Genomic DNA, 26,109 nt, shown 5'->3' with positions numbered 1-26,109 from the left:
GGCTCCTGCCTGTAATACCAATACTTTGGGAGGCCCAGGCGGGAGGATCACTTGAGCTCACGAGTTTGAGACCAGCCTGGGCCACATGGCAAAATCACATCTCTATAAAAAATACAAAATTAGCGGGGGCATCATGGTGTGCACCTGTAGTGCCAGCTACTTGGGAGGCTGAGGTGGGAGGATTGCTTGAGCCTGGGAGGTAGGGGGTGCGGTGAGCTGTGATCATGCCACTGCACACAACCTGGGTGACAGAGGGAGACCCTATCTCAAAAAAAATAAATAAATAAAAATAAATAAAGAAATAAAGAAACTGTCAGCATATTGCCAGTTTTTGAAAGTCACTGTGCTAGCTCTGTAGTGTTATCTTATTGTGGTTTCAATTTGCTTTTCACTAATGATTATGATTGAGAGTTTTTAATGTCACTCTGGCCTGGAATGCGGTTGAGTGATTTGTAGAATAGACTGGATTTTTTTTTGTTTTTTAATGCCAAATAAAGGAACTATTCATTCATTATCTTGGAATGATTAGAAAAACCGTGAAACCTGCCAAGGATTTTGCCCAGGGCGGGGAAAACTCACCTCTGGAGAAAGGTTAGAGTTACCCTGTGATTGGAGTTTGTTTGTTCAGTGAAATGGCGACACCCTTTGCACTCCTCTCTCCCTCCACACCCGCTCCACCCTGCCACACTTTTGCTCCCAGATGGCGCGCCCCTCATTTTTCACCTGTAGAATTCCTCTTTAAGCAAATATCACATCCTTTTGAGGCATCTAGGGTCCAGGCATGGTGGCTTACATCCGTAATCCCAGCACTTTGGGAGGCTGAGGTGGGAGGATCCCTTGAGGGGGTTAATCCCAGGAGTTCGGGATTAGCTTGGGCCATGTAGCAAGATCCTGTCTATACAAAAAATGAAAAAAAATTAGCTGGGCATGGTGGTGTGCACCCGTAGTCCTAACTACTCAGCAGGCTGAGGCAGGAGGATTGCCTGAGCCCCAGTATTTGAGGCTGCAATGAGCTATGTTTGCACCACTGCACTCCAGCCCGGGCAACAGAGTGAAACCTCATCTCTAAAATGAATGCATGAATTAATGAATAAATAAATTATAGGGCTGGGTGTGGTGGCTCATACCTGTAATCCCAGCACCTTGGGAGGCCGAGGCAGGCGGATCATTTGAGGTCAGGAGTTCAAGACTAGCCTGGACAACATGGTGAAACCCTGTCTCTACTAAAAAATTAGCTGGGGGTAGTGGCGGGCCCCTGTAGTCCCAGCTACTCTGGAGGTTGAGGCAAGAGAATTGCTTGAACCCAGGAGGTGTAGGTTGCAGTGAGCTGAGATTGTGACACAGCACTCCAGCCTGGGTGGGCGACAGAGCGAAACTCAATCTCAAAAAATAATAAATAAATAAATAAATAAAAATAAAAAAGCATCCAAGATTTCCAGCAGCTTCCAGACATAGCTTGCAAAATTACGTTGTGGAAAAAGCGCAGCCTCATTTGGATGAGCTCCTTACTATCTGTGGGACTTTGGGCAAGTAACTGCTTTAAGCCTCATTTTCCCCAAGTGTAAAATGGGGATACAATAATATCTCAGAAGTAGCTATTACAGATATCGTCATCGTCGTCTTGTTCTGATTTTTTTTTCCCCCAAGATGGAGTGTTGCTCTGTCGCCCAGGCTGGAGTGCAGTGGCGTGATCTCAGCTCACTGCAACCTCTGCCTCCCAGGTTTAAGCAATTCTCCTACTTCAGCCTCCTGAGTAACTGGGACTACAGGCGTATGCCACTACGCCCAGCTAAGTTTTGTATTTTTAGTAGAGACAGGGTTTCACCATGTTGGCCAGGCTGGTCTTGAACTCCTGACCTCGTGATCCCCCTTCCTTGGCCTCCCAAAATGCTGGGATTACAGGTGTTAGCCACCGCATCCGGCCTTGTTTTGATGATGAATCTGCCTCTATTACAGGCTTACTTGGCTGTACCCTGGCCGCTTCTTTCCTTGTCCCTCTCCCTAGCTGCTCACCCATAAAGAGCAGGCTGTATGACTTATGTCCGCTGCGTCCCGTCCCTGACACAGAGTTGACAAATACCAGACCCTCAGCACATTTGTTGAAATGGATGAATCTCAAAGGATTCTCTGGGAATCTGGTGGCTAGAGGGGTCGGGATCACGAGGGACTCCCGCTCTCATCAAGGCGAGGAGCTGCGTTCTTGGAGTAGGGAAACTGAGTCAGCGCCTCCCTCCCTCATAACCGAGGGCCTGCGGGACTGTCTGAACACGTGGGTTTGACAGGTCAGAAAAAGGGGGAACCAGGAGAGCGGATGCTCAGAAAACATTAATGGGAAAGACAGACTGAGAAGGAGGAAAGTGGGGTGGAGAAGGCCAGCTGAGACGTGGGCCCAGGGCCGGAGCAGGGATGAAGGGTGAGGACCTTGGCAGGTGACAAGCTGCGAGGAGGGTTTTGGGCCCTGGGGACTGCGTGGCAGCGGAGGAGATGGAAGCGGAGGCTGGTACAATGCTCCGACGCAGAAGGAAGATCGCCGAGGCTCCGGGTGGGAGCTGAGAAGGCACCCAGGGTGCGGCGGCGCTGGGTTGAAACCGCGGACTCCGCGGGTCTTCGGCGGCGGGCGCGGCAGGTGCAGGAGGCGGAGCCACGCGGGGGCGGGGCCTGTCGGGGCGGGGCAGCGAGGGGCGGGGCCGACGCGGGCCGTGGGCGGGGCGCGCCGCTAGTCTCCTGCGAGAGCCGCGGGGGCCGCGGAGCTGGAGCTGGAGCCGGAGCTGAAGCCGGAGCCGGGCTGGAGTCGGGGCGGGGGCCGGGCCGGAGCGGGCTCCAGCGCCATGGGGTCGTCCGACTCCAAGCTGAACTTCCGGAAGGCGGTGATCCAGCTCACCACCAAGACGCAGGTGCGCCACGGGGGCCCCGGCCTCGCCATCCACCTGCCGGGCTGGGGGCTGGGCAGGGCCGGGGGTAAGCGAACTTGGCTCGCCGGGAGATGGGGGACGGGCGGGCCCCGAGCGTGACGCCAAGGCCAGCGCCGGAACGGGACCCTGCGGCCTGTACCTCAAAGCTCCATCCCCTGGCGCTAGTCCCCCATCCTCAGCCTCCTCTCCTGGGAACACCCCTCTCCCCGAAGCCGCCGCTGCCACCTTAGGCTGACGTGTGCCTACTCCCCGAGCGGGCGACACCGCTGTCCGCCTCCTGTCCCGCCCCCCGGCGTCCCCAGCTTCGCGCCTCCAGCCTCCTGCCGCCCCCACCCACCCATCCACCGTCCGCTGCCCTCCCTGTCCCTCATTGCCCGCGGGTCCCGGACGCACAGTCCCGGTTGACTCAATACAAACAAAGCCTGGCTGGCGCCCGCCCCGGGTCAGAAAAACAGCTGGTGTGCGCGGCAGCGGCCTCGCTGGGCCCTGGTGGATGCCCGTGGGCAGGGAAGGCCCAGGTCTTCCTGGGAACACGCAAAGAGTCGCGGGCAGCGAGGCAGCCTGGCGAGGGCCCCTGTCCCCAGGCCTATTGAGCACAGCCTCCCAGCTGGGGACCTCTCCAGGGGGCCTCCCCGCGAGGCCCTGCGAGGGAAAGGCTGTTAGCCTGTGTGCTCTGTTCTCTGGCTCAGGGGTGGGAACCCACAGGATGGCCCTCAGTCAGCTGGTGAGGGGCCTAGGGACCCTTCAGCCTAGTCCGTGCTCTTAACTCTCTGGTGAGTCCACAAGTGGCCCAATGGCCATCTCCTTGTCCCCAACACACATCACCTGGCCCCAGCAAGACTTCTTGTCTGCCCACCCCTTCTCTCCTGAGTTTTTGAACCAGGCCACTCTGGCCTCAGAGATGCTCAGCCCTGACTCCCCAGGTCCCCCATATTCAGGGGACTCAGGACCTGCTGCCATCTGGGACCTTTCTCTTTCCTGGTTCCCTACCTCCTGCTCTCCAGGGTGCTCTCTTGCTGCAGGCAGAGTGGGATGGTGGAAGCCAGCTCCCACAGCCAGCTGGTCACAGTTCCAGGGGCCAGACCTTGCTCCCTCACCCGTTTCCCCACCCTGGAAGGGTCAAGTGCGTAGCAAATGCCCAGGGCCTTTGGAGAGTCCAACCTGGGCTGAAAGACTCTTGATAGAAACCAGACCGCACTTCACTCCCCATGGCTCCTGGGTCGTTCTGGAGCTTGGCTTTTTTAGGATGGGGTTTTCGTTCTGTGGGTGGCAGGGAAGGTGGCAAGTGGGCTAGCCCCTCAGTGTAGGGCTGCAGGGAGAGGAGCGGGGAGGCAGGGAGGAAGGGAGGCTCCCATGTTTAACTGCCTGGGGAAGAAACACCTTGCTGGAGGATTGCACTGTGGGCTCGGCCCCTGGGGTCCTTTGCCAGCCAGTGGGGCCAGCTCAGCAGGGTACCAAAGGCTCTGGGGTGGCCTAGATTCCTATCTGCTCAGGACTTTTCCCCAAAATACTGTGCTTTTCCCCAAAATACTGTGTCCCTCTTTCTTTCCCTGGCTACAGCCCTATGATGGGCCACTTGAGATGATGCTGTTCTGTTTCCCAGCTGAGGACAGTGAGTGGTGTTGGAATAGAACCTGGATAGGCTGGAGATCAGACCAGCCTTCCGGAAAGCACTAGGTCCTGTAGGCGGGCGGGGGCCTGGGATGCCCGGAGGGAGAGGCCCTCAGCGGCTGAAGCCTTGAACTCTGTGTAAGTGACCTGGCTTGGGTGGCTTGGGTGTGAGGACCAGAACCCAGATGGTCATCACTGACCTTACCACTTGGAGTTCCCAAGGAGATTCAGGCCAGTTGTCCATAGGATGATATGTGGTTCCAGGCTCTTACAGGGTGTGGCTTGGGCAGCAGACAGGCGGACCTAGCACCTCTTCCCGTAGCCTGGGCCTGTGTCCCTGCTGCTCCACCTTCCTCGCCTTCCTGCCCTGCATCCTGTTTTCTTCCTGCCCCACCGTCCAGTCCTGGGTCAGGCCTGACCCTGGTCCTGAGAGCCAGCCGCTTTGGCTGTTTCCTGGCCCTTCCTCATAGTAGGTGGGGCTCTGGAGGGAGACATTCCCATACTTGGAAACTTCTCCCAGATCCCGCGTGTTTGGAATTCTCCGCTGCAGGCCGGATGAACCTGGCGGGTGAAGATTTACACGTGTATACATGTATATGCATGGAAATGCACGGTGACACAGTCCTCCACAGCAGGCTTAGCAGGCTCGAGTACTGGGGTACCTTCCCCCTGCACACTTGAGAGTCAAAAGATACAACTGCTCCCCAGGTCTGAGTGGGGGTCTGGTCTGAGCAGGGGCCTGGAAAAGCTGGGTTAAGAATATCTGATTTTGGGGGGCTGGGCTCGGTGGCTCACACCTGTAATCCCAACACTTTGGAAGGCCAAGGCAGGCGGATCACGAGGTCAGGAGATTGAGACCATCCTGGCTAACACGGTGAAACGCCATCTCCACTAAAAAAAAATACAAAAAATTAGCCAGACCTGGTGGCGGGCGCCTGTAGTCCCAGCTGCTCAGGAGGCTGAGGCAGGAGAATGGCGTGAACCCAGGAGGCGGAGCTTGTAGTGAGCTGAGATTGTGCCACTGTACTCCAGTCTGGGTGACAGAGCAAGACATCGTCTCAAAAAAAAAAACATCTAATTTTGGGCCAGGCGCGGTGGCTCACGCCTGTGATCCCGGCACTTTGGGAGGCTGAGGTGGGCGGATCACCTGAGGTCAGGAGTTTGAGACCAGCCTGACCAACGTGGAGAAACCCCATCTCTACTAAAAATATAAAAATTTGGCTGGGCGCAGTGGCTCAAGCCTGTAATCCCAGCACTTTGGGAGGCCGAGACGGGCAGATCACAAGGTCAGGAGATTGAGACCATCCTGGCTAACACAGTGAAACCCCATCTCTACTAAAAAATATAAAAAAACTAGCTGGACGAGGTAGCGGGTGTCTGTAGTCTCAGCTACTCGGGAGGCTGAGGCAGAAGAATGGTGTAAACCCGGGAGGCGGAGCTTGCAGTGAGCTGAGATCTGGCCACTGCACTCTAGCCTGGGCGACTCCGTATCAAAAAAAAAAAAAAAAAACAGATTTTTTTGGCCAGGCATGGTGGCTCATGGCTGTAATCCTAGCACTTTGGGAGGTGGAGGCAGGAGGATCACTTGAACCCAGGAGTTTGAGACCAGCCTGGGCAACACAGCAAGACCCTATCTCTAAAAAATAAAATAAATTAGCTGGACTGGGTGGGGTGCGCCTATCGTACCAGCAACTCAGAGGCTGAGGTGGGAGGATTGCTTGAGCCCAGGAGTTTGAGGTTACAGTGAGCTATGATTGCGCCACTGCACTCCAGTCTGGGCAACGGAGCAAGACCCTGACTCAAAGACAAAAGAAAAAGAATAAGGGAAGAAGAATACCTGGTTTTCCACCAGAGTAGCTCAGTTTCTGTGACCTTAGAAGCAGGGGCCTGCCTACCTCCAGCAAAAACACTTCCTTCAAAGATCAGATATGAGAAACTTCCTTGGGCTGGGTGGAGGTCAACTGGGGTCATTGAGGTAGGCGCCGAGCCATGTATCTCCCATTAGAAGCCTAAGGGGCCTCGGTGACCCTGACTAATGCCTGTAGCATCAACTTGGCCTGGGCAGGTGATCACCAAATCTGAATGTCCAAGCCACGGTGGGACCAGGAGAGGAGGCCCAAGCTGAGGAAAGAGGGAGGCAAAGTCCTGTTCCTAAAGTTCAAGGCTGGGATCCGTCACGGCTGGGATTTCTCCTCTGCTTCCAGAATGGGCTATTAAGTCTCTTTCTTCATTTTGGATTTAGTCCCCCAGTGACACTGCCTGATGAAATAGGTCAGAGGTCATGCCTGCTTGTGCTTAGTTTCTGCCCTTTGAAGGGGGTAGTAGCTACCTGGGAGGTGGGAAACGTGTCAGGGGTGGCAGCTTCCCAGAGGCACTCCCAGATGGCTCTGTGGGTTTCCTGGGATGTCCTTCCTTACCCCACTGTGGCATTGGGGTGCCATGTCCCTGCACTCCAGGGAGTGCCAGAGGGCTGTCCTGGCTGAGGGCCCAAGGGCCAACAAACCCCAGCCCCAGGGCCCTCCTTTAGCCTTTGTTCCTCTCCCCCAGTGAAGAACTCGCTCTACCAGTTCTGGGACTGAGAGTCATGGCCACATGTTACCCTGCAGCTCCCTGGGGTGGGGTGGGGGTGTCTGCTTGGGGAGTGGGCTGGGGTATGCCTGGACCTTGGTGAGGCGTGCGACCCCAACTCTGAGTTTGGAGAGCTCCACTGGTGCTCAGCCCTGCTCTGTGGTCAGGCTGAAGGGGTCCCCAGGACTGAGCGCAGCTTCGGTGGAACAAATATTGGCTGAACATCTGCCATATGCTTTACCGGCAAGGTCAGGGATTGACAGGGCTTCAAGGCACGTGCACCCAGACTGTGGAGGCAGGAACTACGCAGGGTGCGGGGAGGGGTGGGGCTGGAGGTTCCCAGGTGGGAGCAAGCAAGTCTGGGGTTCTGGGAGGCTTCTTAGAAGAAGTAGCTTCAGAGAACATAATTATTATTATTAAATATTTAGAGACAGGGTCTCAGTCATGTACGCTGGAGTACAGTGGCACAATCACAGCTCACTGCAGCCTTGAACTCCTGGGCTCAAGCGATCTTCCTGCCTTAGCCTCCTGAGTGGCTGGGACTACAGGTGCGTGCCATTACACGTGGCTAATGTTTTCTTTTTCTTTTTCTTCTTCTTCTCAAGGCTGCAGTGAGCTTTTGTAGAGATAGGATCTCACTATGTTACCCAGGCTGGTCTCCAACTTCTGGGCTCAAGTGATCCTCTCGCCTCAGCCTCCCAAAACACTGGGATTACAGGTGTGAGCCACTCTGTCACCGAGGCAGGAGTGCCATGGTACGATCCTGGTTCACTGCAGCTTCAACCTCCCTCGGCTTAGTCAGTCCTCCCACCTCAGCCTCCCAAGTAGCTGAGATGACAGGTGTGTGCCACCATGCCCAGCTAATTTTTTTTGATTTTTTTTTTTTTTTGTAGAGATGGTATTTCGCCATGTTGTTTAGGCTGGTCTCAAACTCCTGGGCTCAAGCAATCCATCTGCCTCAGCCTCCCAAAGTGTTGGGATTACAGGTGTGAGCCACCGTGCCCAGTCATTATTATTATTATATTTTTTATTTTTTTGAGATAACAGTCTCACTCTGTCGCCCAGGCTGGAGTACAGTGGTGCGATCTTGGCTCACTGCAACCTCCGCTCCTAGGTTCAAGTGATTCTCCTGCCTCAACCTCCCCCAGTAGCTGGGATTACAGGCATACGCCACCATGCCCAGCTAATTTTTGTATTTTTAGTAGAGAGAGGTTTTACTGTATTGGCCAGGCTGGTCTCAAACTCCTGACCTTGTGATCCGCCCACATCGGTCTCCCAAAGTGCTGGGATTACAGTTATGAGCCACCACGCCTGGCCTATTATTATTATTGTTATTATTATTATTATTTTTGAAATGGAGTCTCGCTCTGTCCCCCAGGCTGGAGTGCAGTGGCATGACTACCTCCCGAGTTCAAGCGATTCTCCTGCCTCAGCCTCCTGAGTAGCTGGGACTACAGGCATGCACCACCACACCCAGCTAATTTTTGTATTTTTAGTAGAGATGGGGTTTCACCATATTGGCCAGGGTGATCTCAAACTCCTGACCTTGTGATCTGCCTGCCTTGGCCTCCCTAAGTGCTGGGATTACAGGCGTGAACCACCGTGCCTGGCCATTATTACTTTTTTGAGACGGAGTCTTGCTCTGTTGCCCAGGCTTGAGGGCAGTAGTGCCATCACAGCTCCCTGTAGCCTTGACCTTCTGGGCTCATGGGATCCTCCCACCTCAGCCTCCTTAGAGGTTGGGTGGGCCCACCTGGCGAATTTGTTTTTATTTTTTGTAGAGACAGGGTCTCTACAAAAACCATGTTACCCAGGCTGGTCGTGAACTCCTGGGCTCAAGCAATTCTCCCACTTTGGCCTCCCAAAGTGCTGGGATTACAGACGTGAGCCACCACGCCAGGCCCCAGAGTTATTTTTAAACAAGATATATATTTTTTTCTGATGATAAGAGTAACGTGTATGAAGTGCAGACTTGGGGTGGTAGCAGCGACCTCAGGTTTTATTGGCTGTAGGATTTCAGAGAGGGAAGAAAGCTGTGTTGGAGAAAGCAGGAAGGGGTCTTGCAGGAAGTGACACTCGGAAGGAGCCGTAAAGCGATGGGCCTGAGGAGGTGCGCGTGCCTTGGACACTCTGGTCCCTTAACAGATGAACATTCAAGAGGAAAAAAACAGTAACATGTTCTTACAGAAAAACATAAAGAAAAATATAAAACCACCTAAAGGGAGAGTTGCTGTTAACATTCTGGTTCATTTTCTTCTAGTCTATTTTTTTTTTTTTTTGAGACAGAGTCTTGCTCTGTCACCCAGGCTGGAATGTAGTGGCACGATCTCGGCTCACTGCAAACTCCGCCTCCTGGGTTCAAGCAATTCTCTGCCACAGCCTCTTGAGTAGCTGGGATTATAGACACCTGCCACCATGCCCGGCTAATTTTAGTATTTTTGGTAGAGAAGTTTCACCATCTTGGCCAGGCTGGTCTTGAACTCCTGACCTCGTGATCCACCTGCCCTGGCCTCCCAAAGTGCTGGGATTACAAGCGTGAGCCACCTCGCCTGGCCTATTCTAGTCTTTTATTCATGTATAATTTAACATGAATTGTGAGCATCCTAGAGGAGGTTTTATATCGTGTGTGTGTGTGTTTTTTGAGATGGGGTTTTGCTCTTGTTGCCCAGGGTGGAGTGCAGTGGCATGATCTTGGCTCACTGCAACCTCTGCCTCCTGAGTTCAAGTGATTCTCCTGCCTCAGCCTCCTGAGTAGCTGGGGATTATAGGTGCCTGCCACCACGCCTGACTAACTTTTTGTATTTTCAGTAGAGACAGGGTTTCACCATGTTGGCCAGGCTGGTCTCAAACTCCTGACCTCAGGTGATCCACCCACCTCATTCTCCCAAAGTGCTGGGATTACAGGCGTGAGCCACTGCCTGGCCATCTTGTCTTTTTTTTTTCTCATGTAACAGTGTAATCATTTTCCATTTGTTAATATTCTTGGAAAACATGATTCTGATGGCTGCATAATATTCCCTTGTATGGCTTTGCCTTCATTTTTTTTAAGCCTTCTCCAATTGTTGTTTATTTGGGTTGATTCCAACTTTGCACTGCTATCAATAATATACATGTTCCCGTGTGCACATCTCTAATGATTTCTTTTGGAGAGATTTCTAGAAGTGAAATTTATGATTCAAATTAGTTGCCTTCATTGCCTAGATGACTGCCTAGGTGACTTCAAGGGTATATATGTTTTTTTTTTTTTTTTTTTTTTTGAGACGGAGTTTTGCTGTGTCTCCCAGGCTGGAGTACAGTGGCATGATCTCAGCTCAACCTTCGCCTCCCAGGTTCACACAATTCTCCTGCCTCATCCTCCTGAGTAGCTGGGATTATAGGTGCCTGCCACCACGCCCGGCTAATTTTTGTATTTTTAGTAGAGACAGGGTTTCACCATGTTGGCCAGGCTGGTCTTGAACTCCTGACCTCAGGTGGTCCACCTGCCTCGGCCTCCCAAAGTGCTGGGATTACAGACGTGAGCCACTGTGCCTGGCTGGGCATGTGTGTTTTTAAGGCCTGTTGCCTCTGTGGGAATGGATTTTGGAATACATTGTTGTGGGGAAAGGGGAAAGAGGAGAAGAAAGAACAGCCCAGGTGAAGGTAAAGAGAAGAGATGGCAGGGTGGAGTCCTGGGGTAGTAAATGCAGGTGTGTGTGTGTATGACATACACGTGTGTACGCATGTGTGTCTGTGTGCATGTGTGTGAGGCATGTTTCTGTGAGATCTTGGTTGAGTGCTGGGCTGAGATCTGGACTTGTCCCAGCAGGCAGTGGGGAGCCCTTGAAGGGCTCTGGGTGAGGAAGCAGTGCCTGTGGCAGCGGTACATGCAGGATGCCACCTCGGTGCATGGGTGGGCAGCAGCGTACAGGCAGGGTTGAAGGAGGTGGATGTGAAGGCGGGAGCCCTGGCGAGGGCAGCCTGAGCTGCAGCACTGGAGGTGGGCGCTGAGAGGGGCGTGTTGGGGTCCGAGAGCAGCAGAGGTGAATTCACCAGATGTGGCAGCTGTTTTGGGTGTACTGCGAGAGGGCAGAGACTGGAGGCCTGTGGCGGGCAGCCTGGGTGACTGGGAACGGAGTACAAGTTGCCTTTGGTCTTCTTCCCATGGAGAGAGGGCACAGTCTTGACCTGGATCCCCGGGCATTTGACCTAATGGTGTGGCCTGGGGCTGTGCCGAGGTGCGAAGGTCAGCCTGCCTTGTCAGGGGAGGATGGTGACTTAACCAGGGTCACACAGCCCCTCCGGGGTGGCGCTGGGCTTTGGCTGACTGTGCCTAGCTCACCCCTGACCATGCACACCCAGTGTCTCCAGCCTGACTGTGCTATCCAGGGGTTGTGGTGGCTGAAGGATGTCCCCCACCCATGTGGGAAGGCTCTGGGACCCCAGCTGGTAGGGGGACTCTGGCTTCCCTCTCGGGGTCTCTCCTGGTCACAGGTTGGGCAAACTTGGGCCCTCTGGCCAGGAGTTGTGTAACTCTGGACCCTTGGTCCCCCGACAGCCTGTGGAAGCCACCGATGATGCCTTTTGGGACCAGTTCTGGGCAGACACAGCCACCTCGGTGCAGGATGTGTTTGCACTGGTGCCAGCAGCAGAGATCCGGGCCGTGCGGGAAGAGTCACCCTCCAACTTGGCCACCCTGTGCTACAAGGTGAGGGCTGCCCAGTCCCTCGCTGCCAGTCTTCCACCCTCCCAACCCACAGTAGGAGAAGGCAGGCACATCCAGGACCTCCCGACCCCCAGGTCCTGTGGCTTCACCCAGCTCTCCCACTTCTCTCCCTGTGGTTCTCCTCGCTGGGCGGAGGGACCATGGCAGCCGCCATTTATGGGGGAATCCTCTGGGCCACATCTAACTGAGCACATTCTTTTTTTTTTTTTTTTGAGACGGAGTCTCGCTCTGTCGCCCAGGCTGGAGTGCAGTGGCCGGATCTCAGCTCACTGCAAGCTCCGCCTCCCGGGTTTACCCCATTCTCCTGCCTCAGCCTCCGGAGTAGCTGGGACTACAGGCGCCCGCCACCTCGCCCGGCTAGTTTTTTTGTATTTTTAGTAGAGACGGGGTTTCACCGTGTTAGCCAGGATGGTCTTGATCTCCTGACCTCGTGATCCGCCCGTCTCGGCCTCCCAAAGTGCTGGGATTACAGGCTTGAGCCACCGCGCCCGGCCCTAACTGAGCACATTCTATAGATGGGTTCATTCAGCTCCCTCTGTGGGGTGGGTACTGCTAGTGTCGCCAGTTTACAGATAGGGAAACTGAGGCTGGGAGACTCACTTAGCAAGGCCTCAGCCATCCAGTGACGAGCTGGGCCCTGGCTGTCCTGATGCTTCAAGCTGCTCTGGCCTGTGTCCCAGTCCCCCCAGGCTGGCTGACCCCAACTCCAGGTGGCTCCTCCGCCTGTGGCCCCACTGTCTCTCCTCTGCAGCCTGGATGCCCACCTGACCCCAAGTGCCAGGGTCCTCTCCCCACCGTCCAGCCTGCCCTCTGCTCCTGCCTGCCCCCACAGGCCGTTGAGAAGCTGGTACAGGGAGCTGAGAGTGGCTGCCACTCGGAGAAGGAGAAGCAGATCGTCCTGAACTGCAGCCGGCTGCTCACCCGTGTGCTGCCCTACATCTTTGAGGATCCCGACTGGAGGGGCTTCTTCTGGTCCACAGTGCCCGGGGCAGGGCGAGGAGGGGTCTGTGGGACTGGCCAGGGCTGGGTGGGAGGCAGAGTTGGCGTCACAGGGAGAGTGCCCTTCAGGGCTGGCCATGTTCCTCCAAGCCTCTTCTGGGATTTGGGAAGTGCAGGGGTGGGGCCAGTGGGTGCTGCTGAGGGATGGTGTTCACGCCACCTCCTTGGGCCCTCAGTTCCCCTCCCGTGGGGGTTTCTGTGTCCACAGTCCGGAAGAAGTAGGGTATGGAGAGAAGCTGAGAGCCAGGGGTCACTGGGCAGAGGTGGGGGCAGAGGAACTGGGCCCTCTGAGGGCCGGAGAGGGACCGTACTGTCCTCTCTCCCTTACACCACCTGCCCTGGGTTTATCTCTGGGTGAGGTGCCGAGGGATGCAACATAGCGATTCCTAGCAGGGCTAAGACTGTTGATGTTGGGGGTTGCCGCCCGGCCCCCTCCGGTTGGTAGGGGAGTTTCCCTTGCTGTTCCTGGCCCGGCTCCCTGCTCTGCCCCACTTCTGCCTTGGGAGGTTTGGGGCAACCAGGAGTCCACTTCCTGTCCCTTCATTCCTCTGCCTATGGGTGCCTGCCTGGGCTCAGCCCCTGTCCTCCACCACCCCGCAAGCCCTGGGCCACCTCTCCCTGGCCAGCTGTCACTGAGGCAGCCTGTGGGTGCTGTGTCCCCAGCAGGGAGAAGAGGATGATGAGAATGCCAGGCCCCTGGCCGAGTCCCTGCTCCTGGCCATTGCTGACCTGCTCTTCTGCCCGGACTTCACGGTCCAGAGCCACCGGAGGAGCACTGTGGTGAGGGTCCCCCAGCCCCCCACCCCCAGGCCGAGCAGGCTCTGGTCCTGGGTTGGGGCCGGGCCAGTTGAAGTTCCCTTGGGCAGATTGCACTGGGGGCCGGGGGGCTCCAGGAGAGCTGAGCTGCCTGGCACATGTAGGCCTGGGTGGTGACTGGTACAGCTGGAGGGAAGCCAGCTGGGGCTGGCCCTGCCTGCTGCATTCGGATGGCTGGGCACAGACACCCATTGTCTTTGCCTGCCCAGGGTGGGTGGGGGTGCAGGGCTCGGACACAGGAGGCCTGACCCTCTTGCTTCCTGTGGCGGCATGGACTCCACCTTGAGTGTTCCCTGCCCACCCCCAAACGCGCGGCACCCAATCCCTGCCCCTCCGTCCCTCTCTCCCTGTCCCATGCTGGACTGAGCAAGTGAAAGAACCAGTGTGAGATGGAAGAAAAATGAGCTTTCAGGAGGCCTAAGAATATTCATTCCCGCCCTTGTGCATGAGGACCGGGCCATTTTGAGGACCTGTCTTTAAGAGAATTGGGGGTCTCTGCCCCATGGGACTGTGCGAGGCTCTAGGTGGTAGGGTTCTGACCCAGGCTGCTCTTCACCTCTCGACCCCTAACCCGGCCTCTTCCTGGTCCTGTCCCGAGGACTCGGCGGAGGACGTCCACTCCCTGGACAGCTGTGAATACATCTGGGAGGCTGGTGTGGGCTTCGCTCACTCCCCCCAGCCTAACTACACCCACGATATGAACCGGTGAGCTTTGCCCAGGCCCAGAGCCCTCTTTGCAGCTGGACCCCGGGCCGGGCCCCCACACAGCTCAGAGAGAGCCCATAGGCTCTCCCCAGAAGACCATCCTCACCTGTGACCTGACCTTGGCCTTACAGGGGTCAGCAGGGGTCACTTCCTTCCATGGACCTGGGCTGGGGCGCTGGGCTGGGTGGGAAGCACCTCCAAGAGGGAACTGGGATCCTAAGGTCCCCTCCCCCTTCCCCCGCCAAGGATGGAGCTGCTGAAACTGCTGCTGACATGCTTCTCCGAGGCCATGTACCTGCCCCCAGCTCCGGAAAGTGGCAGCACCAATCCATGGGTTCAATTCTTTTGTTCCACGGAGAACAGGTGAGGTCCCGCCTTTCTGCCGCTCTCCTCCCTCTTACTCCAGGCAACCCAGAACTGAGTCCACTCGTCAGCCCTTAGTCTCGTTTGAGGGGAGGTGCTGCCCCCTGGTGGTGATAAACTTTAATTTACCAGCGACACCTTACACCAGCCCCTTCAGTCTCTCCTTGGAGTCCTGGACAGGACGGAATCTGGGGGCCCCTCAGTGATCCGTCCCTGGGTCCTCCATCAAGAGCCGCCTGTCCAGTAGAAATAGGATGCAAACCACGAGTGCAATTTTAAAATTAAAAAACGTTAAAAAGTAAAATTGGGCCAGGCGCGGTGGCTCACACCTGTAATCCCAGCACTTTGGGAGTCCAAGGTGGGCAGATCACCTGAGGTCAGGAGTTCGAGACCAGCCTGGCCAACATGGTGAAACCCTGTCTCTACTAAAAATACAAAAATTAGCTGGGCTTGGTGGTGGGCGCCTGTAATCCCAGCTACTCAGGAGGCTGAGGCACGAGAATCACTTGAACCCGGGAGGCAGAGGTTGCAGTGAGCCGAGATTGTGCTATTGCACTCCAGCCTGGGTGACAGAGTGAGACTCCATTTCAAAAAATAAATAAATAAATAAAATTAATTAATAATATATTTCATATAACCCGATATACCCCAAACTTTAGCATTTAACATGGAATCAGTATACAACATTATTGAGCTGTTTTACATCCCCCCCTTTTTTGTTTGGAGATGGAGTCTCGCTCTGTCTCCCAGGCTGGAGTGCAGTGGTGCGATCTCGGCTCACTACAAGTTCCACCTCCCGGGTTCACGCCATTCTCCTGCCTCAGCCACCCCAGCAGCTGGGACTATAGGCGCCCGCCACCACGCCCGGCTAATTTTTTTGTATTTTTAGTGGAGACAGGGTTTCACCGTGTTAGCCATGATGGTCTCGATCTCCTGACCTTGTGATCCACCTGCCTCGACCTCCCAAAGTGCTGGAATTACAGGCGTGAGCCACCGCGCCCGGCTGGCACATCCCCCTTTTCATACTAAGTTTTCAGAATCCAGTGTGTATTTTGCACTTATAGCAGGTCTTGGTTCCAATCAGCCACATTCCAAGGGCTCGACAGCTCCTTGTGGCTTGAGGCTGCTGTGTGGGATCCTGCAGTTCAGAGACCAGGTTGGGGTGTGTGTGTGACAAATACCCCGAAGGGCAGGGAGGCCCAGCACACATGAGGCACTCATGGACGGTGGGGGACACGTGAGCACGGGGCGGGGGGCTGTCACACGTGTCACATGGCAGGGTTGAGTATTTGAGCAGGTAGCTCCCACTGGGAGCTGCGTTGGCCGCATAGGGTCAGTGCCCAGCAGGTGGCGGTCAACCTCCACCTTCCAGACTCTGGTCCCTACATGACACGCCTTATTCAGGTTTCCTAGTCTTCTGCTCAACCTTCCACCCTACTCCAGAAGAGAAGGGAGCCGGGCAATCCCCTCCACCAGCCATGGTCAGAGGCTGGCCAGAGTTTTCTTTCTCACCAGCCTTATCAGGCAAACTGCCACCCTTTGTTCCTCACTTAACCTCTCTGGGTCTCAGCTTCCTCATCTGTAAGACGAGCAGCTTGAACCCTGACATCTCTTGAGTCTGAGTGGAGTCATTCTGTGGCCTGGGAACTGGTTGGCTGAGCCTGGGCTCTGCTCCCCGAGGGGAAGCCCGCCTTCTCCATGGGCCTCCAGTCCCATCTCTGAGGCTCTGAGGGAGGGTAACTGCCCCTTAAGACCCTAAGGGGTATGAATGTGTCCTACTCATGGTTCTGGGCTTCCCCCATCCACTCTTTCCAAGCCACTCCCTGGCCTGACGCTAAAATGCTTGTTGAATGAGGCTGACCCTCCCATGTGGCCAGAGGGGTGTAGCCAGGGGGCTGGGCCCCGGTGGAGCCTCTGCAGTCTTGTCTCCTCTCCTGCTGCAGACATGCCCTGCCCCTCTTCACCTCCCTCCTCAACACCGTGTGTGCCTATGACCCTGTGGGCTACGGGATCCCCTACAACCACCTGCTCTTCTCTGACTACCGGGAGCCCCTGGTGGAGGAGGCTGCCCAGGTGCTCATTGTCACCTTGGACCACGACAGCGCCAGCAGTGCCAGCCCCACTGTGGACGGCACCACCACTGGCACCGCCATGGATGATGCTGATGTAAGGATGGGAGCACGAAGGGGACAGCTGCTGGGGCTTCGGGTGGCCTGGAGGACGCCTGCTTACCACGGGCTTCTCCTCTTGGCAGCCTCCAGGCCCCGAGAACCTGTTTGTGAACTACTTGTCCCGCATCCATCGCGAGGAGGCAAGTCCAGTCCCCACAGTGGCTTTGCAGGGGGCGGGGGGATGCAAGTGAGACAGGGATATGGGGGGTCCTGACCCCTCCATGAAGGAACTATGCTCTCTGTGGGCTGGGGCCACCCCAGATGAAATACTGGCAGGGCTGTGAGGGTTTCAAGATGCAGGAAGGGCTGATGGCCTCACCTGGGTAGAGGTAACTGGGAAGGCTTCTAGGAGGAGGCAGCTGATGTCATTTCAGAGGTGGTGGGGTGAGAGGGGAATGACAGTGGATAAGGGCTTCAGGCCAGGCAGTCCCAGTTCACGTGTCTTGTGATCTTGGTGGGAAGGTGCTTGAACTCCTAGAGTTCTAACTTCTGCAGCTAAAACACAGGACACTAGCTGCCTTCTCACCCCAGCTGGTGGCAGGTCTCAGTAAATGACACAACAGTGGAATGCCCCTCGAGTGTGATGGGGTGATGGGGGAGTATTTTGGGGAGGGGTAGAAGGATGGAATCTGCCAACCATGAGTCTAAGGTGGGCAGGGACGAGGTTGAGGATGTGCATGTGTGGGAGCTCACTGGGAGCCGCAGCCTTGCTCAAGGGGCGCACAGCCCAAGGACAGAGAGTCTGCAGTCTGGTGGAGGGGCCAGGGCTGTCCACATCTATGAGGGACTCCGTTTCCTGAGGCGTCACCCCAGGACGGCTATGGATGACAGCATCAGGGCCCTTGGGCTCTGGAGGTGGGATCTGGCTCTGGGGGAAGGAGGAGGCATTTGTCGGGGGCCTGGGCTGGGAAGCTGGAGCTGTGGGGATCATGCTGGACAGGCCCACTGCTCTGCCCTCGCCACCAGGACTTCCAGTTCATCCTCAAGGGTATAGCCCGGCTGCTGTCCAACCCCCTGCTCCAGACCTACCTGCCCAACTCCACCAAGAAGATCCAGTTCCACCAGGAGCTGCTAGTTCTCTTCTGGAAGCTCTGCGACTTCAACAAGGTGGGCCAGCCTCGAGGGGCCCTGCAGGGAGATGGAGAGCAGCCGCTCCGATAGCCCAGGGGCGGGGACAGTGTCAGACTGAGGGGGGTGGGGCAGAGCTGCCCCTCCCTCGAACTCAGCCCACTTGGTCCCTCCCCGCACCCCCAGAAATTCCTCTTCTTCGTACTGAAGAGCAGTGACGTCCTAGACATCCTTGTCCCCATCCTCTTCTTCCTCAACGATGCCCGGGCTGATCAGTGTAAGACCAGGGTGGGGTGGGGTGCTGGGGGCTTTCCTGGTGGTGAGGTGGAGGGCCCGCCATCTGCCCTGCCTCCCGGGAGCTCAGGCCTGGCACTCTAACCTCCCGGGAGGGAGGCCCCCAAAATTGTCCCTGTCTGGGCCCCTCCCTCCCCCTCCCATCCGAGTGACCCCTCCCACGTCACCTGCCGCAGCTCGGGTGGGCCTGATGCACATTGGTGTCTTCATCCTGCTGCTTCTGAGCGGGGAGCGGAACTTTGGGGTGCGGCTGAACAAGCCCTACTCGGTTCGCGTGCCCATGGACATCCCAGTCTTCACGGGGACCCACGCCGACCTGCTCATTGTGGTGAGGGGGCTGGTACGGCTGGGCCCAGCTGGTGCAGGGGCGGCGTCCTCTTGGCTGAGTCTGGAGGCAGCGGGGACCCCACAGTGCCCCTGTCCCTCCCGGCACAGGTGTTCCACAAAATCATCACCAGCGGGCACCAGCGGCTGCAGCCCCTCTTCGACTGCCTGCTCACCATCGTGGTCAACGGTAGGGACCCGGAGCTCGCACTCCCCGCACTCACCACCAGGTGGTGCCAGGCCACAGGCCAACCTGCCGCCCGCTCCGGGGTTCAAGCCCCTCCAGCCCACAGAAAGAAAGCAAACTTGTGTGCCGTTCATAGTAGCCACATTAAAAAAAAAAAAAAGGGTGACAACAATTTAATAATATGTTTTATCTATTCCACTATATCCCAAACACCATTATCTCAACATGTAGCTTATGTAAAAATTACTAATGAGATATTTAATATTCCCTTCTCACACTCAGTCTTGTCGCCCAGGCTAGAGTGCAGTGGCGTCATCTCAGCTCACTGCAACCTCTACCTCCTGGGTTCAAGCTATTCTTATGCCTCAGCCTCCTGAGTAGGTGGGATTACAGGCGTGTGCCACCACACCTGGCTAATTTTTGTGTCTTTAGTAGAGACAGGGTTTTGCCATGTTGTCCAGGCTGGTCTCGAACTCCTGACCTCAGATGATCTGTCCACCTCAGCCTCCCAAAGTGCTGGGATTACAGGCATGAGCCACTGTGTCTGGCCTTTTTTCTTTTTTCTTTTTTTTAAATTTTAACCATTTCTTTGACATCTGAAGGAGTTTAGCCCTATTTATTGGAGCCATTGGTAGTCCAATAACACTTTTGCTTTATTTATTTAACTTTTTTTTTTTTTTTTTTTTATGTTTGAGACAGAGTCTTACTCTCTGTTGCCCAGGCTGGAGTGCAGTGGCACAATCTCCATTCACTGCAACCTCCTGGGTTCAAGTGATTCTCATGCCTCCCAATAGCTGGGATCACAGCATGTGCCACCACGCCTAATTTTTTCTTATTTTTATTTTTTAGTAGAGACAGGGTTTTGCCATGTTGGCCAGCCTGGTCTCGAAGTCCTGGCCTCAAGCAATCTGCCTGCCTTGGCCTCCCAAAGTTCTGGGGTTACAGGCGTGAACCACCACACCCGGCCATATTTCATTTGATTTCTAATTATAGTGACAGGATCTCACTGTGTTTCCCAGGCTCATCTCGAGCTCTTGAGCTCAAATGATCCTCCTGCCTCAGCCTCCCAAAGTGCTGGGATTATATAGGCGTGAACCACTGTGGCCTCTTGTGTGTTTCATTTGTGCAGCATACGCATTAGGACTAGCTGTGTTTCAAGCACGAAGTGGCCATACATGGCTGATGTCCACTGTGTTGGCAGTGCAGGTTTGGACAATTGGAGTCACACAGTATGGGGATGTGGAAGCCCCACCCTTTCTGCCTTTGCCCTCCGTGTCCAGTCCCCACCCCCACCCAGCAAGGACTGCACACAGCTGCTGGGGAGGGGAAGCAGAAGGAGCCAGGCTCCCTGGGGTTCAGAACCCAGCAAGGCAGGTGGCCATGGGCTGGGGCAAAATGCCTTCAATGTGAACATCTTTTGGAGAGAATGCTCGTGGCTAGGGCCGGCTGGCCTGTCTGTGGCCTGGTTTAGACTGCAAGGTGGGTAGTGTGGGGTGGTAGAGGCCTCTAGCTGCGCTGTGATCTCTGGGACCAGGACTGTCCCTTTCCCTCCGGGTTCACCCTCTGGCTCCATTTCACAAATCTCCACTGAGGCAGTTCTGAGAACACATTTGTGAACAAGACAGCCCCGGTCCCTGCCCTGCGGGGCCCTCAGCCTAGGGAGGGAAAATGACATAAGACAAGGAAGCGTGCAGATAGATCAGCGTGGAACGCCAGGCTGGGTGTGCCCCCAGGGCTGGGCCCCAAAATACATCTCTAGTGACATGACAGCTTGACGTTCTGGAAGGATTTAAAGTCCTGCGTTTGTATCCTTGCACGATCATTTCATTACTGGGGAACTTGGGCCAAGTTTACAACCTTCTTTGAGCCTCAGTTTACCTGTCTGTAAAATGGGGATGATCTTGTCCGTGTCCTGCCTCCCTCGTGGTATGGGGGCACTGGCATGGGTGGGATGCGCGTGGCTGTGTAAGCAGGACAGCTGTCTTCATAGTCGAGAGGTGAGGGTGAGGCCTAACTGCCTCCCAGGACTCTGCACGCAGTATGGCCAGTGCGGACTTGGCCTCTTGGGCCTTGCCCTTCCTGGCTCTGCAGGGGTCAGGGAGGGATTGGGAGCCAGAGCCTGTTGTTCCACCCAGGCCCAGGATGTGCAGGGATGGCTTGGTGGGGCGGGGGGCCCAGGAGTGAGCTGGCCCCTCCCCTACAGTGTCCCCCTACCTCAAGAGCCTGTCCATGGTGACTGCCAACAAGTTGCTGCACCTGCTGGAGGCCTTCTCCACCACCTGGTTCCTCTTCTCTGCCGCCCAGAACCACCACCTGGTCTTCTTCCTCCTGGAGGTCTTCAACAACATCATCCAGTACCAGTTTGACGGTGAGGCACCAGCCTGAGGCCCTGGTGATCAGGGTGGCCAGTGGGCCTCCTTCCTACCTGAGGAGGGCACAGCCCAGGAGGTGGCCTCTGGGAGGTGCTGGACTGCTTGCCTTCTGCCCCCAGTTCATTCATTCAGTGTACATTTATTGAGCATCTATAGTGTACCTGGGTGCGGGGGATACAGTGGGGAACAACGCTTTGCTTCTTGCCCTGTGGAGCTCACAGCTGGGGCTGGAGGCAGGGAGGGAGGCTTCAAACGGATGATTACCCTCTAATGGACATCTGAATTTTTTTTTTCCGATGGCATCTCACTCTGTCACCCAGGCTGGAGTGCAGTGGCGTGATCTTGGTTCACTGCAGTCTCCTTCTCCCAGGTTCATGCAGTTCTCCTGCCTCAGCCTCCTAAGTAGCTGGGATTACAGGCACCCTCCAATATACCTAGCTAACTTTTTGTACTTTTAGTAGAGACAAGCAATCTGCCTGCCTCGGCCTCCCAAAGCACCAGAGTTACAGGCATGAGCTGTTGGGCTGGGCCTTCCCCTTTGTGGGATTTCACCATGTCAGCCAGGCTGGTCTCAAACTCCTGACCTCAAATGATCCACCTGCCTCGGCCTCCCAAAGTGCTGGGATAATAGGCGTGAGCTGCCACACCTGGCCTGAAGTGTGATAAAAGGGAAGTGCAGAGTAGTAAGACCCTGATGGGCATCTTAGCAGCCCGTCTGCCCAGTGTTGCAGACACCCGGCTGCCTGCTGTCTCTTCAAGCCTTGCCACTCGCTAGCCCTGTGACCGGGGCATGTCACCTGACCTCTCCGAGCCTCAGTGCCCTCATCTGTAAGTTGCTCATAACAATGGTTCTAAGAGTCCTGGTCTCAGAAGGTATTGGGAAGATTGAGCAAAATAACCCCCAGAAGGCACTTAGCACAGTGCCTGGCAACTTAAAAATGATCGATTTTTATTATTGCTATGTCCGAAGTCGGTCAAATTTGCAGTGATCTCTGAGGGAGAAATAGGGTAAGGTGGGGCAGGAGACAGCACATGCAAAGGCCCTGGGGTGGGGGATGGATGGCAGGCACATGCCGCATTATCCTCCACCGTGCTCGGGAAGAGTCAGAATACTTAAGAGCTGGCCTGCTGTGGACGCTGCCATGCTGGGGCCTGCCCTCTTTGCCAGGTGTTAGCCCTTTAGTGCTGGGTTGTGGAGGGGGACTCAAAGGCACTGGGGCAGGGGTGTTGTGGGGTGCCCTGGTCTGACATGCTGGGATAGCCATAGTGGGCACACATAGCCAGTGCCAGCAGCCCTGCCGCAGCACTCTCTCTTGGGCTCCCTGTACCATCTCCAACCCCTTGGGCAGACACCCTCCTGTCCTCCAAACTCCCCCTTCCGGGAAGCCCACCCAGATTGGACCGGGGGAGCTGGAGGGGGCCTCCCTGAGGCGAGGCATGCTCCCTGCCCACAGGCAACTCCAACCTGGTCTATGCCATCATCCGCAAGCGCAGCGTCTTCCATCAGCTGGCCAACCTGCCCACGGACCCGCCCACCATTCACAAGGCCCTGCAGCGGCGCCGGCGGACACCCGAGCCCTTGTCTCGCACCGGCTCCCAGGAGGGCACCTCTATGGAGGGCTCCCGCCCCGCCGCCCCTGCAGAGCCAGGCACCCTCAAGACCAGCCTGGTGGCTACTCCAGGTCTAGTGCTAGTGGAAGGGAGAGGAGCGTGGATACCAGTGTGGCTGGGGGAGGGACACGGTCTCGGGGTGTCACCCCCATCTCTGGCAAATAGCGTGGCTTGTGTATGGAATCCGAGGGGATGGGGCTGGGCAACAGGGATAGGGGAAGGGTACTGGGTGGGCTTAGCATGTGTAGCTTGGTGTTGGGGGCAGAGCCTCAGGGTGAGCGTAGACTCTGGAGGGATGAGCACAGGAGAGGGTGTTGCAATGATCAGACACCGCCTCTAGAGCCAGCGGAGGTTCCAGAGGGAAGCAGGAGTAAAACAAAAACAAATAAAAAGTAAAGTGGGTGGAGGAAGGGCTAGAAGGGGCACTGTGGCGGGGGGTCCTCACTCCCACCTGTGCCCTGCCCAGGTATTGACAAGCTGACGGAGAAGTCCCAGGTGTCAGAGGATGGCACCTTGCGGTCCCTGGATCCTGAGCCCCAGCAGAGCTCGGAGGACGGCAGCCCAGCCAAGGGGGTGGGTGATGGGGACTCCTGGAGCCAGGCGTGGCTGGCCCTTCCCTTCTCCTCTGGCCTCTGCAGTGGGGGCTGGGCCGGGGCACTCTGGGGTCACCTGCAGCAGAGGGGCAGGCACCCAGTGCCCAGGACATTAGGGCCAGCGCTGCTGACTTCCTTGGGGTTGGGGGCCTTTCACAGATCCCTCCCTTGTTTCCTGGTCCTGGCGAAGCCCTTGGCCTTCAGACTTCTCATCCCTCCGCCTTATCTGAGCTGGCCTTTACCCAGCCTGCCCTGTCAGCCGCTGGCCCTAAACCTGTCACTAGGTTGGGCTGGGCCTGGGGCAAAGGCTGCTGGGCTGGGCCTTCCCCTTTGTGGGATTTCCAACTGCCAGTGGAGAGGGCTCATTGCCCCCTACTCTACCCCTCACCCAACCCTGCCATCCCTCACCCCTGTTCTTTTCTGGGGGCCAGGAGCCCAGCCAGGCATGGAGGGAGCAGCGGCGACCATCCAGTTCATCAGCCAGTGGGCAGTGGAGCCCAACGCCAGAGTGGGTGAGGGACCCCATGCCAGGCGAGCAGGGGCTGGGGTTTGGGCAGATGGTACAGGGGCGGGAGCTGGGTTGGGGTTCCCTGGCCCAGGGAAGCTCAGTGAAGATGGTAATGAGTCCGAATCAAAGGACCCTGGCGTAGCAGCCTGGCTCTGGGTCTGTCCTTCTGGCTGGTGACATCCCGCGTGTTCGGCCTCTCTGGCTCGGTTGCTTCCTTCGTCTACATTGTTGCCAGAGTCCCCAGCAGGATTAAGCCCCAGGCGCCCACAGTGCTCTCTTCCTTAATAAATCACTCTTTCCGACTTCCTTCCCTGAATCTCATCTCATCCCCACGCCCTGTGTCTCCTGAGATCACACCAGTTGCACTGGAACAGGGATAATTGCTGTCCCTGCCTGACCATGCTGTTGTGAGGGCTAAAGGCGACAGTCTCCCGAAAGGCACGTGGCACAGCCATGGCTTAATGCGGAGCCATGGCGCTTGCCATCACTAACAATGAACTGTTCTGGGGTCCTGCTTGGTGCTAGGCTTGTGCTGCAGGGAGCAGGGGTGCTTTCTGCCTTGGGGAGCCTGTGGTTCTGAGTCAGGGTCAGGCTTGCCCTGCAGCCTCCAGGGGTTGCTTTCTCAGCCCCAGGAACCCCATCCCCCCCCCCAGGTCCTCTCCTGGAAGTCAAAGCTGCCGCTGCAGACCATCATGAGGCTGCTGCAGGTGCTGGTTCCGCAGGTGGAGAAGATCTGCATCGACAAGTGAGTCGGGCGCCAGCAGGGCCAGGAGGTGTGGGCGGGGCCGGGGGTGTGGGCAGGTGGACTCTGGGCGGGGCCAGCCTAGGCTTAGGTGGGTGTATGATGGGAAGCATGGGTCTTGGGAGTCCAGAGTGAGCCCTGTGCTCCTCTAGACCATGTGAGTGTGCTGGAGACACCCCTCTCCCTGCAGGGGCCTGACGGATGAGTCTGAGATCCTACGGTTCCTGCAGCATGGCACCCTGGTGGGGCTGCTGCCCGTGCCCCACCCCATCCTCATCCGCAAGTACCAGGCCAACTCGGGCACTGCCATGTGGTTCCGCACCTACATGTGGGGCGTCATCTATCTGAGGTGGGCCCCGGGGCGTGGGGTGGTGTCCGCCTGAGAGCCTGCGCAGCAGGGCTCAGCAGGGACCTCAGCTCTGGGCCCCACCACCCATGGTGGACTTCATGTCAAGACAGTCAACTAAGGCGGCCTTGCCTGGTTGAGGGTGGCACATGCAGCCCAGGGTGGGACATCGTGACGGAAAGTGTTGGCTTGGCCATTCCTGCCACCCAGCTCCTCCTGATGCCTTGTCTGCAAGGTGCCCCAGCACCTGGGTAACCCCCCACTTCCTCCGCAGGAATGTAGACCCCCCTGTCTGGTATGACACCGATGTGAAGCTGTTTGAGATACAGCGGGTGTGAGGACGAAGCCGGCGAGGGGCTCAGTCTAGGGGAAGGCAGGGCCCTGGTCCCTGAGGCTTCCCTGACCCACCATTCTGAGCTTTAAATGACCACGATCAGGGCCTGGGACAGGCAGAGTGGCTGAGTCCTAGTGTCAGGCCCCAGAGACCCCTGTGGCCAGGACAATGTGGACCGACTCTGATCTCCCTCAACCCCTAGGCTGGACTCACAGGAGCCTCATCTCCGGGGCTAAACCCCCACCAGAGACCACTGCCCCCAATAGTCAGACTCCCCCTTTAAGACCTGGCTCAGTGCTGTCCCCTCAGTGCCCACCCACTCCTGTCCTGCCCAGCCCCAGAGGCAGAAGCCATCAGGTCACTGTGCCCTAAGGGGTTTGACCAAGGAACCACGGGCTGTCCCTTGAGGTGCCTGGGCAGGGTGAGGGGGTGCTTCCAGCCTCCTAACCCGAAGCCAGCTGTTCCAGGCTCCAGGGGAAATAGGTGTGGCCAGGCTGCTCCTCGAGGAGGCTGGGAGCTGGCTGACTGCAAAAGCCAGGCTGGGACACCTCCCCTCTACTTGGGGCATGGTGTGGGGTGGTGAGGGTCTCCTGCTGTATTCTCCTGGGTCCGTGGAAATCGCCTGGCTCCCTGTTACCTGGTAATGAGGGGTAGGGAAGGGAACCGGGGGGCAGCCATTTAGTCCTCCCTGTCCTGCCCACTGCCTGGATGGGGCAATGTCACCCCCTCATCCTTCCCCCAGCTCTGGCCCCTGGGTCCCGCCCCCCAACCCCCGTGTCAGAACAATCTTTGCTCTGTACAATCGGCCTCTTTACAATAAAATCTCCTGCTCCACATTCTGACTCTGCAGTTGAGGCGAGGGGCCAGGTGTGGCTCTTGTCTT

The 26,109-nt window shown here is 56.6% G+C and overlaps 1 protein-coding gene across 1 annotated transcript; it reads left to right on the top strand.

Moving 5' to 3' along the window:
- Positions 1–2,678: 2,678 nt before the first annotated feature.
- On the top strand, positions 2,679–26,062 carry HID1 (HID1 domain containing). The gene is made up of 19 exons (XM_023211863.1): positions 2,679–2,894; positions 11,626–11,775; positions 12,626–12,796; positions 13,456–13,572; positions 14,207–14,313; positions 14,560–14,676; positions 16,620–16,842; positions 16,931–16,987; positions 17,814–17,954; positions 18,102–18,192; positions 18,386–18,537; positions 18,645–18,723; positions 20,924–21,088; positions 22,547–22,774; positions 23,170–23,276; positions 23,728–23,808; positions 24,458–24,549; positions 24,737–24,895; positions 25,167–26,062. Exons 1-19 carry the CDS (start codon positions 2,829–2,831, stop codon positions 25,228–25,230), a joined length of 2,367 nt encoding a protein of 788 aa, XP_023067631.1. The 5' UTR covers positions 2,679–2,828; the 3' UTR covers positions 25,231–26,062.
- Positions 26,063–26,109: the final 47 nt, after the last annotated feature.

The sequence above is a fragment of the Piliocolobus tephrosceles genome, chromosome 16, assembly GCF_002776525.5.
Source record: "Piliocolobus tephrosceles isolate RC106 chromosome 16, ASM277652v3, whole genome shotgun sequence".
In the NCBI taxonomy this organism is placed as follows: domain Eukaryota; kingdom Metazoa; phylum Chordata; class Mammalia; order Primates; family Cercopithecidae; genus Piliocolobus; species Piliocolobus tephrosceles.
This window is presented reverse-complemented; position numbering and strand designations above follow the sequence as displayed.

What these genes read in the sequence shown, in the direction of transcription:
- HID1 (XM_023211863.1), top strand. Translation starts at nt 2,829, where the DNA reads ATGGGGTCGTCCGACTCCAAGCTGAACTTCCGGAAGGCGGTGATCCAG. An exon ending in CCGGGGCAGGGCGAGGAGGG is followed by an intron (nt 12,797 to 13,455) that starts GTCTGTGGGACT and finishes CTGTGTCCCCAG; the next exon opens with CAGGGAGAAGAGGATGATGA. An exon ending in CAGCCTGGTGGCTACTCCAG is followed by an intron (nt 22,775 to 23,169) that starts GTCTAGTGCTAG and finishes TGCCCTGCCCAG; the next exon opens with GTATTGACAAGCTGACGGAG.